This window comes from Chenopodium album, chromosome 11 (genome assembly GCF_948465745.1).
Source record: "Chenopodium album chromosome 11, dcCheAlbu1.1, whole genome shotgun sequence".
NCBI lineage: Eukaryota > Viridiplantae > Streptophyta > Magnoliopsida > Caryophyllales > Amaranthaceae > Chenopodium > Chenopodium album.
In genome coordinates, this window is record NC_137844.1 from 55,583,107 (window position 1) to 55,597,693 (window position 14,587).

At 34.4% G+C, this 14,587-nt stretch overlaps 1 protein-coding gene and 1 long non-coding RNA gene across 2 annotated transcripts; one reads left to right on the top strand and one right to left on the bottom strand.

The window, feature by feature from the left end:
* Window positions 1-3,011: 3,011 nt before the first annotated feature.
* Window positions 3,012-7,063, bottom strand: LOC145566911 (lysine--tRNA ligase-like). The gene is made up of 6 exons (XM_081626180.1): window positions 7,055-7,063; window positions 5,783-6,726; window positions 4,727-5,689; window positions 4,476-4,582; window positions 3,934-4,005; window positions 3,012-3,325 (listed from the first exon to the last, which is right to left on the bottom strand). Exons 1-6 carry the CDS (start codon window positions 7,061-7,063, stop codon window positions 3,012-3,014), a joined length of 2,409 nt encoding a protein of 802 aa, XP_081482306.1.
* A 1,306-nt stretch (window positions 7,064-8,369) lies between these two features.
* Window positions 8,370-9,986, top strand: LOC145569307 (uncharacterized). The gene is made up of 3 exons (XR_014096089.1): window positions 8,370-8,847; window positions 9,079-9,159; window positions 9,359-9,986. It is a non-coding gene; the product is annotated as an uncharacterized LOC145569307 (long non-coding RNA).
* The last annotated feature ends 4,601 nt before the right edge of the window (window positions 9,987-14,587 follow it).

Here is a 14,587-nt window from a genome sequence, read left to right on the forward strand (position 1 = left end):
ACAAGAAACAGTATCATGAATATAAATTCAACTCAAGATTGGTCTATTCCAGAAACAAAATAAGTACATAGCAAATAAAATCATATAGAGATATCTGGAAAACTGACTTCACAAAGGAGATACACAGATTTACTGACATACTCTGCATCAAATAACAGATAAAGTCTCAAAATGTTCATAGACTGAATACATTTTGTACCATATGGTTACATCACTGGCCCCAAAAATTTCATCTGGAATGAATAGGTGATTATTAATCTTAAGATTCCTAATTACAACATCACCAGGAACTGAAAACACTATTTCCACACCTTCATCCCTTCCTGCAAGATTTACGTACAGCACGTCACATTGAAGCAGTGTGAACATAGGATGCTGCAAAAAATTCCTAAGCATAGCTGGAATTTTAGCAATCATCACAGTGGGGTTAACCTGAATCTTCAAGTCCCATCCAGAATAGTCCTCCATCTGGTAGAACTCATATTCATTTAGTATAGCACGCGAAACAGCATAAAGTAGGCACCCTTGGGATTTCCCAAAGTATTTAAATTTGTATTCTGAATCATCATGCCATGGAGTCTGTGCCAAATCTTTTAGTATACCTGTCTTCAAGTCAAGATATGCTCCACTGGATTTGCTCTTCAGCCAATGAATTGCACCATTGCAAAAGACACCGTCATTAAAGTCTAACTTGTTAGGTGCAACAACAGCCTCTTGAAAGAGACTCTATAGGCGAGTTTCAGATTAATAGATTGCAATTTGGTGAAATAACTGCCGATTACTTAGCTTTTGCACACAAATAACCTCGTAATCAGGTGAAGTGAACGGATCAAAAGCCACGTCAAGTGTGTAACTTTTTCCATGTATGAACAGTGAGGAAGGACTTTTAATCTAGATAATGAGGGATTGCACACATAATGTGACAGCCCAAATCGACAAAGCAATAGTCCATTGCAAGACTGTAGGATTTGGAAACCTTTGGAATTAAGAAAGGCAACAAATGGAGTTACCTCAAATGTATTCTTCTTGAAAGAAAGAAAATGAATCTTAGGATGTTGAGCAGTTTGTCTAGGGACCAAATACAGCCCAGACAAAGAGGGAGGATAAATTTTCGATTTGAGATGATTGAGAGCCATAACTTTAATACCCGTAGACATGGAGCAAGAGAACTTGCAGACAGATGATTAAAAATCTCGGTCGCTAAGTCCTCATTTTCTGAAACCTCTTCAGCTGATGTTGGTTCAGAACTTCAGACTGAGGGTCAGTAATTGGCTCCTCCATCATTCAAAATATTTAGAACCTGTGAATTTTATCAACTTTCATACAGACAAATCCCAAAGCATTTCCATCAGATTCAATAAACTATTGTTTTTCTACTTAAGATGAGGACACTTTGGAACAATAGGATGAAGAAGCCAAAATCATTTTCATATCTCAAGGATAGTAGTAAGCTTTCATTATAAAAATATTAAAAAAAATAAAAAAATACTTAGTCAATTTATCAGCGAATATCAATCTCTGTATCTTTATTCTATTGAGGAGGTGTGGAGAGAACCAAAGAAATTATAAAAAGTTTAGAAAATTTGAAGGAGCTTGAAAATTAGGTTGCTTTGCTATCTTTATTAACAATTACCTCTAAACCTTCCACTTGTTCATGAAATGTCAAAAGATCTTTCTTTTTCATTAATCTGTCAAGAAATTTAAAATTAGCAAAGATAATGGCCAACAATGATCATGTCAAACAAAGGAGGAAGTACGTCTTATTGAAAATTCTATCATATAAAAGTTTGCTCTCAAAATAGAATATCAACATTAAATCAATCATAATTTTCCTTTCAAAAACTCAATTAGTATATCTGATCTTTGTAACGGAAATTTGCAGCCAACAGTATAAGTTTACTCTACTAACCACTAAAAGTGTGAATGCCATACAATCCCAAACCTTGATGCAGTGAAGAGTCAAGATTAAGAAAATAGCAATAAGCTAGAGGTTTGTTTCCGCTTTTGGCCTTTTGGGAGTTTGTCAACATCAATAAGGATCAACACTAACAAAATAGCAATAGTACATTGTCTTACCTTTTCCAAGGACAAAACTATGGTTTGAAATAAGGATCCTACACAAACCTCCAACTCGGAAGTACTTAATGGGCGACCCATCAAGGAATATTTCATATTACACCTTACTTGCCGCACCATGTATAGTTTTTAGGTTACAAGATAACAGCAAGGCCAAGGCAAGATAATAGCATTTTCAAAAAGAAATTTTACGAACTATAGCTGGATGATATGTACAAGAATACATATATGCATTGACAGGGTCTGAGAAGGTCAAGATATCTTTAAAGGATTGTGTAACAGAAAAGAAAATACTCCTGCAATAGTATAATCGTACACAGGTATACTTCCTACTTAAGAATAATGATGCAAAGCTGCATATCTATGGAATATTCAACAAGCAGAAAAACATAAGACAACCATTATTCCTACAAAAAAGATATATACGATCAATGAAGATAGCAACTGTGGTAGCACAAATTAGAAAAGGGTACAGCACAAATTTTCAGAGCTTCCCAAAGACACCAAGACAGCTTCTATCTAGACCCTCATGAGGTTTTTCCACAGACTAAGCTAGCTAATGGCATCCTCTACTTACAATATTTTTGCATGATAGAAATCTAGAAACCTGATTTCACAAAAGAGGCATGCAGAAGTTTATCGACATAGTCTGCATCAAACAACTGATAATGTCTCAAAATATTCATATACTAAGTAGGTTTTGTACCATATGGTTACATCAGAGGGACGGAATACTTTATCTTGGACTAATGAAACATTGATAAACGTAATAAATGAAACAAGCCAAGTAAAAAAAATCAAGGAAATACAATTTTTTCAACAATATTTTTTTTCTTATCGTAAAAATCACATTCAAAATATTGACAATCATAACTTTAATAATCTTAAACAAATTCTACATAATAAAAAAATTCATAGGTTTCAAACTTTAAAAATTAGTTACTACCAAATAAGTAATGCTCTTCTTCAATTGAAACTTTATCATCAACAATTGACAACCAAGTTTCTACTACCTTGATTACTTTGCCATTTGAAAATTCTACCACAGTGAAAGCCCGAATAGAACCTCCTGAAGTCGGATATTTCACTCTAGGAACAATGGCTGCATTTAGGTACATGGTGTCAGCGTCCATGGCTATCATCTTCCGTGAAGATCCACATGACAACTCTTTATGCATGTGTCCAAATACTACCAAAGGAATGTTATAATTGGTAGTCTCTTTCAATTGCAAGATTGCCTGAGCTAAATCTGTATTATAGCATAAAATAATTATCAATTCTAGAAATTATTACAAATAAAAACATATATGGAGTACTACGTATACAATAATATAATTTTGTTTGTTTCATCTTATTTTTAATGATACTTATCTTTTTTTTAAGATAAAAAAAATTCTAGAAAATATAAAGTCAAACAAGTTCAAACAAATAATACTATAAATTTAGACAAAATAATATAAGTTCAGATAAGTTTAAAAAAATAATATAAACAAATAGTATGATTTCAGATAAGTTAAATAATACTTCCTCCGTTTTCTTTTAGATGTAACACACACTTTTTCACAGTATTTAAGACATGTGGGGTTTACATGATATAATATACTTTCAAATGGGATGTGTGGTTGTTAGGAGTGTAATTTAGTGGGCCATGTGCTTTAAATAAAGAAAATAGTATAGTTTTTTCCTAAAGTAACTTTCCTTTTATAGTGTGTTGCAAATATTGTGACATTTCCTTTTTAGGGAAGTGTTGCAAGTAAAAGAAAACGAAGGAAGTATATTACAGTATAAGACAAAATCAAATGAACTTAGTAAACATAAAAATAAATTCAAACTCGTGGGAAATTAGATCAAAATTACCTGGATCTCCGTGATCTCCACCTTCAGGCTCCCAATCTATGCCGCATATGTCGTCATTATTGGAACCAAGACCTATATCAAACAAAATTACAATATTAAATATGGTACTTTTAGTTTTTTTTTGCATCACAAAAATAATATTTTTTTAATTTATAAAAACAAACTATCCACAATTTATCACGCTTACTTTGTTGGTTAATTTCATGCTATATTACGGAATTAATTTGATATAAAAATTCTAATAATTTAATGTGTCAATCTGTTCATAATAGACATTAAATTCTAATTTTATACTTAACAAAAAAAAAAAAAAAATAGATTTTGAAACTCAAATTTTAACAAATGAGTGTTTCAAATTTTTTTTTTATAATAATTAATTAACTTAGAACTACTAATCTACTGTTTTCTTCAGCTTAATTTCAGTTCAGTTCCTAATTTCCTTCTCTCATACACAATTCAACTCAGTTTAATTCTGAGTAAATCAGAATAGACCCTAAGAGTAGCTAAATATTCAAGGCCAAGTTTTAGAAGTCAGTAAATACCTTTTGGTCCGTTATGCGAGAGAAGTATTATGGAGTTCTCCTTTGGAGTCCGTAAAGCAGCCTTATAAATTTGTTCAGCACTTTCTTCCATGTTATGGACACCGTACCTGAAAATACATATATCATCAATCAATGGCATGCAAAATCCACATTGTAATTCATTTGACATGGATTATGCTACTACAATAACTCGTCATGCTACAACTAATTATAAAACTAGCCATTAGATAAACAAGTATATAGCGTCATACCTGGCAGTTATAAGCTTTTTCCTAAATAACTGATTGCCTCCACAAGAAAATGGTCTCCCACCTACAACACTAAGCTTTAATGGAGGGAAGTCCAAGTGGTCATATCCGACATGCGCTTCACCAAGACATTCAAGCTGGACCTGAACTCCATCTTTCACCTTCTTGGAGAACTTACAAGTAGACCAGGAATCATGATTTCCAAGTATAGCTCCTTTAGGAAAGTTAAGCTTTGCGATACCCTTAACAAGCTCAACATTCTCATTGCCGAAGTCCCCTGTGAACAGTACTAGATCTGGCTGCAAAAAATGGAGTGCTTTCGAGTCATACTCTAATATCCAATCCTCATGGATGTCTCCAACCACAACAACTCGGAAAGAGGAAGACTTAGAAGTTGATGATAAACACTGAGCAGATGGCTCAAACTGAGGCTTCATGGCTGGAAACAGCAACACTTCCTGTATGCTTTGGGAATCTGTCACCAACATTGCTAGATGATCAATACTTAAACCCCAATTAGCACAAGGAGGCAGCCCATGCTCAAGCGCCATAGAAGCCTCATCCAAAACCATTGGTCCATCACCTGATCGTGAATCCTTCAGTTGTTCTGCAAATTGCCGGTGCAGTACCATGGGATCATTTAATTCAGTACAAGCGTTGCAAAGCACATGTCTGTTCACAAACAGCTTGAAGTATTCACTCAAGCCAGGCTTTGATCTGTGGCACTTGGCCAAAGGACTTATCATTTCTGGATAATCCATGATGAAAGTTGGATTTACACAAGTTTCCTCCAAAAAATGTCCCACCAGTTTATCTAAAAAGCGTGCTGTTGTTTGTGGAGGCGGACATTTGACATCATATTTCACACAAGCATCCATCAGATATTTATTTGCTTCCTCGCTAGCTAAATCCTGTGGTATGGATAGATGTGCCACTTTCTCTAATTCCTCTATCACGTTAATCCTCCTGCAATTTAACAAGTGAATGATTTAAGTGTGTTTCATATCCAATATAATTATTTGAATAGAAAGATGCAAACAGCACAAAAATAAACAGTACCTGAATGGAGGGGTGAAATCAATATCGACCAACTTCTTTTCTGGGTTATTTGAATGACATGTAAGCTTGAAGCTACCAGTCAATACCTTCACCATCTCACTCAACATTTTTTCAGTCAGCTCCATCATATCGTTGTAATCTGCATATGCCATATAGAATTTGCAAGTTGTGAACTCTGGGTTATGTGTCAGGTCAATACCCTCATTGCTAAATTGCTTTCCAATTTCATAGACACGATCTATTCCACCAACGACAAGCTGCTTTAGATAAAAGTGAGGCGTACTACGCATGTATAACTTCATATTCAGCTCATTATGATGGGTCACAAATGAACTTGCAGCACCAGGAACAGGATTCATTATGGGTGTTTCAACCTCTAGGAAATCTAAATTGTCCAAGAACCGCAGGCTATATCGAGTTTCTATGTCATTCAGGATGTACACCTCAGGGTTCCTTATATTTCCCGGGACCCAAACTTGATTCTTACTCACATTAGCATTCTCAGAACCAACCTTCTGTATAGGCATTATACGAAGGCAATGTGATGAAACAACAAAAGACTTGGGAAAAATACTTAGAACCCCCCTCTTGGTTTTTCCTGGAAATCCAGTTAAACCAACAATATCAAAACGTTTCACAGAAGAATGGAACTTGGAAAATTCAGCTTCTTCCAACTCAGAAGTCCTAGTATCAGCGACAACCTGGACTTTGGCATCACCACCATGCAAATCGTAGAAGACAAGCTTTGATGAAGATTGGCGCTTGCTCATGATCCTTCCTGCTAATGAAATTATCACATCCTCATGATATTCTCCATTGTCCAACCCACCATATGTCCCTATGAACTCAGTTATAGTCATTGTAACATCGAGCTTGTGAGGGTATGGATTGATTCCAGCAGCCTTCTGTGCATCCAGGAATTTCACCCTGTTCTCGTAGTATTGCTGCCGCAAAAACAACGGGAAAGAAAACAGAGAGACTTATAAAATCAGCAACAGCAATAGCCAACATTGTAGCATCTAATAACAACTTACTAAACCAAAGTCATATAAACAAGAATCAAATCACATATTCAAGTCCTGCTTTCAACTACTTTCTGGAATTTGTTGCTATTTTTATTGTCTCAAAATAAAACGGTAACTTTCTTTTTACTCAAGATGTACGAGAAATGTTCCATTAATCTCATTAGAGTTACAAAGATCACAAATCAAGTGACATTTTCATGATGAAACAAAAATAAAAATAAAAATACACATAGTTAAATTTAGTTACTGTGACCATTAATATACTTCGTAGATATGGAGTACTTAAATATTAATAAAAACTACTGTATTAAAAAGTTGATATTATGAAACTCTATCTTAATACCTATTTAACAACATTTTACGATAATATTTTATTTTAATAAATTAGTAAAAAATTATGTCACTTATTCTGAAACGAAGGTAGTATCTAATGAATGAATATCCAATTGACAAGATAATATTAAATTTTTTAATCCGTAAGAAAATTGATAAAATTCAATATTCAATGTCATACCATCGGGTTTTATACTACTTCCGTTAACTTTTAGTTATAACTTTAGAATTTTTTATAGTTCACAAATAGTTTTGAATTGTTTTGCATGTCAATCAAGGAGATTAATTGAATATACCTCAAGAATGTAAAACTAAAATCACACTATCACACTCACAAGTCACAATTACTTCTAGATGAATGCATAGTCAGTTTTCAACTTTAAACCACAAGCCTCCAAACTTCTAATACTCTCTTAGTTTTAGGCAATTTAATTGACTTAATAAAATAAGAGGTTAGTGGTAGTTAACATATTAAAAAATTATAAAAGAATGATAATAAAGTTAATAATTTATTGAAAAGTAATTAATGTGAGAGAAAATATAGAACAAAATTTGTTTATCACATGACATTTTTGTAAATAAATCAACAACTTTTTCAATAAAAGTGGACCCCACGGTGATAGTGACTGGATAAAGTTGATAAATAATTTTTTTTAATCCCAGATATTAATCGGGGCTTCCTCCCTCCGTCCCATAATTACAGGCAAATAACTCTAAAAAGTACGGTTTTTAAGGAGGATGGAAAAAGTAGAGGAATATTGTATGGAAAACTTAAAAAGTGAAGAATGTTGCATGGGGATAATAAAAAGTAGAGAATATTGTATGGAAAAGTTAAAAAGTAAGTAATAATTGTTTAGGTATGTTTGTATTTTGTATGAAAAATAGAAAAGTAAGAAATGATTATTTTGGTATGTGTGTAATTTGTATGGAAAAGCTAAAAAATAAGTAATGATTGGGTGTTATTTTTAGTAATAGGAGGAATATTTTAGGACACCCAAAATAGTATATTTGCTTGTAATTATGGGACCGAGGGAGTAGTATCTAATGAATGAATATCCAATTGACATGATTATATTAGTTTTTTTTATTCTGTAAGAAAATTGATAAAATTAATACGAAGTTTTATATTTATGTATACCTCGAGAATGCAAAACTAAAATCACAGTATTACATTCACAATTACTTCTAGATGAATACAATGACAATTAATTAATCTATAATATAATTTAAGAGTCGCTTTTCACGAGAATCCTCCAAACCCCCAATTCTAAGCTCTCATTCACTCCCGCCTTTTCCACCTAATCTCTCTAAACAGCCTATCCTACCGAGTATTAGATTTGAATTTCAAAAAAAAAAAAAAAAAAAAAAGGAAAAACCCCAAATCGTGGTAGGCAGTTATCTTAACTCCACCACACTACTCCATAACTGCACACACTACAACAGAGTAATAGAGTATGGATTATATACTACATACTTTGCAATACTCATTTCACTCACACACAAAAAAAAATCACAAATCTGATTGCTTGGGGTTTCAATCAAGTAACCAATATTTAGCTCACACAATTCCGGCAAAGTCATACATCTACGCCGTCGACCGTTGTTTTCTTCGTCGTCTTCGCTGTCGCCTTCTTTTTCTTCGTGGATTCACTTGAGATAGGTGCTTTTTGGTGTTACTAATTCATCTTCTTCTTCCCTAATTTCAAGGTAAAAACAAATTTTGTGTTAATTATTTAATTGGATTTATCAGTGGGAATGCATTTTACACATTTCATGTCCTTTCATTTTTTTTACTCCGTTTTTGCTTACACACGGATGCGACTTTACTTTCTTCAACCTACGCCGTCTTCACAACCTACTTTATTTATTATGATGAATTTTGTGTTTGGAGTATTAATTTTTGATGATAATTTCGTAGCTCTAATAATAACAATACAGGTTGATTTTGGTCTCTGCCTAATTGCGCTATATTAATTCCGGGTTTGGTGATATCTTCTCTTCAATGGTTTGAGCTGAAAGGTGAGATTTTTCCTCTTAAAACATAATTTGAATTGTGTAATTGATTATTGAATATGTGGGTTATTTTGGGATGTGGTTGAATTTGAGTTTCTGCAAATTTGATTGTCAGTATTTTTAGTATGATTTGATATTTGAAATGGGCACTTTTCAATTTGACAAGAGATAAATTCTTAAAAATAGAATTGGGGTTTTTTAGCAGATTAAACAAGAGTCTTTTAGGAACAAAATTGGAGCTTAATTATGGAGAAAGTGGGGATTTTGGGAGGTAAAACAATGGAGAAGCAATCGCGTATGATCTGAGACGGGTTAAACATTCGACGTGTTGGTGAGAAACTTGAGAGTTCCGGCAAACCTATGGAGAAAAATGAGAGTTTTCAACACGGTATAATGGAGAAACAGGAGTTTTCGTGGGTTGTTGGAGAAACAGAAGAGTTTTCATGGAGATGGACACGCAATCTACCTTGAATATGTAATTTGTTTGCTAGATAAATACTGTAATTTGGAAAGTGAATAGATAATGTGCCATCATGCTAAACTCATGTTTGTTAAGAAGAGTAAAACCTTTTAATAATGTTATGTGAACTCAATGGGGTTGGATTCCCACTCAAGTCGTTGGATCCAATTTACTCCATCCATAACATTTTTTTTTTCCTTTTTTTTTATTGTACTTGGTATGTAATACTTCGTATATGTATAACTAATGGTGGCATTAAAAATCAAATGATGTATATAAAAAATGATAAGATGTGTACTATATGATTATGATAAATATAATTACGCATTTAGTGCCACTATCATGGTATCGCGGCATATGCCCTGCTCGAGTGTTTGGACAATGACTTTTGTGTCAATATCTCAATATGGACTCGAATTGGTTATAATTTGTTATGTATCAATATTAAATTCTTCATATGTAAATGTAAATGGATTGAAAGATGTTGATCAAGATAAAAACATTGATTAAAAAAAACTGAACATTTCAAGGTTTTAGATAGTTTTCATTATCGGTTATGGATGATTATTTGATTGTATTTGTTCACTGTATAAATATTATGAATGCATTACAAATTAATCTTAATCAATCATTCCAATCCTCTCAATTATATCTTATTAAGTTCTAATTTCATCTCTTTTTTCTTTTAACAAGATAATTTTATCCCTTTTACTAATCTTATATTATTAAAATCCAATTTTCTCTCTGCTAATCAATAGTTTTTACAGTGCACTCAATTTTGACGTAAATTGCAATTGATATCTTTTTCAAAAAATTCCTCTGTTTTGCCACCTAAATTTTTTTTTGTAAAAAAATAAAAAATAAAACACACACACAGAATATATATTGCATTTTTTTTTCTTCCAAAAAAAAAAAAATCATTTCCTCTTTTATGCCACCTGAAATTTTTTTTTTCTTTTTAAAAAAAAAAATACAAAATAACTTATATGAACAACTTTTTTTATACAAGTCTATAACAACATTTATCATTAATTGAGGATTAGCAATAACAATGTTGATCCCTTGACCACGATTCTACTACTATTTCATACCTGTAAGGTAGAATTCAATAATAGGTTTGACCATTTTTTAAATGAAATGGAAACGAAAGTAATTAGAGTTAGACATGATTCATTATTAATTTTTTTTTTTTGATGTAAGTAGAAATGGAGTTGGTATTGGAGATTGTTCATTAATTCAAATTATTGTTCCATTTTTTTTACAGTATATAAAATACTCCGTTGACTGCGTTTCACCTTTAGCTTAAATTTCTACGCCCTACAAGTATGAACAATTTCTTTTACTTTAATTTTGTTAATGTGAATGAGCATGTATATTTAGGTAAATTTAAGATTTTATCTGCTCATAGAGGGACATGCTATTAATTTGCCACTACACTACATTACATACATATATATTAATTTACCTCTATTAGGATTATAACATTGTAAATTGTTACAACTTACCTCTATTAATTGATGTTGTTCAAACTATGATATCGATTCTTATATATTTATCTCTTGATTATTGTATATATAATAGATTAGAATGGACATACATACAAGTAATTATCGATTCAGAGAGAATTTGCAACACAAACATGCTAGATTAGCTGTTAGGCGAAGGTTACTATTCAAACGCACTACAAACCATGAAGATCCTATTTTCAAGCAACGTCTTTACTTATTAGAGAAAGAAGCACAATCCTTGCGACTATTAATGATGCAATTACGTCGATCAACACATCAATATCAGGATGTGACACGTGAAGTGGAGCAATTTCCTAATGAGATCAATATAAATGGTACTTATAAGAACCATTAATATTTACTTTATAGCAGTAATAATACTACCTTGCATTAAGGATTCTATTAAATTTTTAAAAACTTTCTTTCCAGAAAGCTCACCTAATGAGGGGATAGACAATGATGCTAGACCTGATGAGCGAATTGTCGGAAGGAGAGGTAACCACTTTGCCAAGCTACTTAACCACACACATAAGTGATGTCGACATTGTTAATTGATATTCACTAAAATAAATCATTTGCATGCAGAAGTGACTCATCAATGTCGTCGTACCGATAGGTTTGATAGATGTTGGGAGTTTGGACCTAGAACGGTTGTGTGTTCTAATTGCAAGGCCCTTATGTGGATAGAAGAAAGGGTAAAGAGTAGCAATAAAACACACCCAAGGTTCAATCACTGCTGTCAAAGTGGGCAAGTTATATTGCCGCTTTTACCTTTGACACCGCCATTTTTAATGTCACTTTTGCCACATCAGCAATTCCGAAACAATATTAGAGCTTTCAACTCTATGTTAGCTTTCACCTCTATGGGTGGTCGGATTGATAACACTGTTAATGATGGTAGAGGCCCCTATGTCTATCGCATAAGTGGTAGTAATTACCATCGAATTGGAACTTTACTCCCTGAGCCGGGAACAGGTCCGAAGTTTGCACAGTTGTACATCTATGATACTGACAATGAAACATCCAACCGACTACATCACATGGGGGGCGCGGAAGCTTCTTCCATAGATCCAGGAATTTTACAAGGACTAAAAATGATGCTTGATGATATAAATCCTTATGTCGCAGTATTCAGAAATGCTGGCAATATGTTGCGCGATCAAGGTGAGCATCAAAATTTGAGAATTAAGCTTATTTGCGCAAGAGAAGGCAGACAATATATCCAACCAACCGCAAGTGAAGTGGCTGCATTGATGGTAGGTGATGGAACTGAAGACATAGGTAATCGAGATATCATATTGCAAAAAATAGATGGTGGGTTACAAAGGATTGACGAAACTCATCCAAGTTATATGCCTTTACAATACCCACTACTGTTTCCATATGGTACCGATGGATGGAGAGTTGGGATACCTAAGGCGTCAAGTACAAGTACCAGTCGAAGTACTGTGACAATGCGACAATTCTACGCATTTAGGATACATGATAGGGAAGAGGAGGGTGACACCTTGATAGATTCCGGGCGCTTATTGCAACAATTTGATGTTGATGCATACGCTGCAATGGAACAATATCGATTATCATGGATAAGGAGAAATCAAGGCAGGCTTCGCTCTGATTTATACAGTGGACTCCAAGATGCAATCAGGGCTGGAGATGTCAATGCTACTGATGTAGGTCGATTATTCATATTACCATCATCCTTCACACGAAGCCCCCGTAATATGGCATCATTATCAAGATGCTGTGGCAATTGTTCGTGTTTTGGGTCCGCCTGATTTATTTATAACTTTCACTTGCAATCCAAACTGGCCTGAAATTGTAAATGAGATATCTACACGTGGAAGTCGTCGCACTGAAGATAGACCAGACATTGTAGCACGTGTTTTCAAGATCAAATTGAAACAAATGCTTCGCGATTTGAAGGATAACAGGAAGTTTGGAAAAGTCATTGCTGGTGAGTTGTGTTGATTAATTATATAATCGTACTATATTTTTGACTTATCAAATTAATTAACACACTACTAGAAAACAGGCTAATTCCGACGGATTGGTTACGACGGACTCGAAATTCCGTCGGAAAAAGCAAAATTTCCGACGGATTTTTGTTCCGTCGTATATTTCCGACGAATTAAACATTTCCGTCGGAAATCCGTCGGAAATTTCCGACGGATTAAAAATCCGTCGGAATAAATGTTCATTCCGACGGAATTTTCCGTCGTAAATAACAATTTTCGACGGATTTGTAGTCCGTCGGAAATTTCCGACGGAAATTTCCGTCGTAAAATAATTTTAAAAAAATTTAAAACTGATTAACCCTAAAATGCACCCCTTCTCCTCATTTCCGCCTCCCTTTCTCTTATTTCCCTCTTCTCTGTTTCTCTCTCATCTTCTCTGCTCCTCCTTCTCTTTCCTCTTCTTCGTCCCCTCTTCTCTTCTCCTCCTTCTCTTCTCTGCTCCTTCTCGTTCTCCTTCTCACTCCTTTCTCTTTGCACCGCCGACACTACCACCCGCCGCCACAAGATCGAACAACAACACCACCGTCATCAACAACACACCACTGTCATCAACAACACACCAACGACATCAACAGCAACTAACCACCGACATCAACAACAACAAAGGTTAACTACTTGAAAGGTTTTTTAGGCCAAATTCGGCCATGAAAAGCCTAGATCTAGACTTTTCATGGACGAATTTGGCCTTATTAAACCGTTTCCGTGGTGAAATTCGAAGCATATTTCAATTTAAGGTATGTTTTATGTTTTAATTTATGATTTTTTTTTTCGATTTATTATTTTTTTACATATGGATTTCGGTGGTGGTGGTGGTTTGTAGTGGCTGTGAGATCTGGGCTTAGGTGGGGTCGGGTTCGGTCGGGTCTGGGTTAGGGTGTTTAGGTGGGTGGATCTGGGTATGGGTGAGGATAGGGTTTTGATTAGTGTTGTGGATAGGTTAGGGTGGTTGTGGTGGTTCGTTGGTGGTTTTATGTTTTAATTTTAAAGTTTTTTTTTTTTTAAATTTGGTGGTTCTGGTGGCGGTGGTGGTGGTCTGTAGTGGCGGTGGTGGTAGTGGGTTAGGGTTAGGGTTTGAGAAGGTTGGTTTGGTTGGGGTTGACAGGCCTTTTTGGGTGGTTGGAGGTGGTGATACGCCGTGCCGGTGGTGGCACGACGGATTTTTTTTAATTCCCGAAAATAGTTTTCGACGGAATTTCCGTCGGAAATTTCCGACGGAATTTCCAATTTCGTCGGAAATTTCCGACGGAATTCGCAGGTACCAGAAATTGTGTTTCGACGGAAAATTTCGTCGGAATTTCCGTCGGAATAGTGTTTCCGACGGAATTTTCGTCGGAAAAGGTGGTATTTCCTACGAAGGCATTTCCGACCACCTTTTCCGACGGAATTCCGTCGGAAACACCTTTTCCGACGGATTTCAAGGTGTTTTCGACGGAAAAATTCCGTCGGAA

Bases quoted from the DNA above. Each gene is read 5' to 3' on its own strand.
- LOC145566911 (XM_081626180.1), bottom strand. The intron at 5,690-5,782 runs GTACTGTTTATT...GTTAAATTGCAG, and splicing joins GATTTCACCCCTCCATTCAG to GAGGATTAACGTGATAGAGG. The intron at 4,583-4,726 runs GTATGACGCTAT...ATGTATTTTCAG, and splicing joins AAAAAGCTTATAACTGCCAG to GTACGGTGTCCATAACATGG.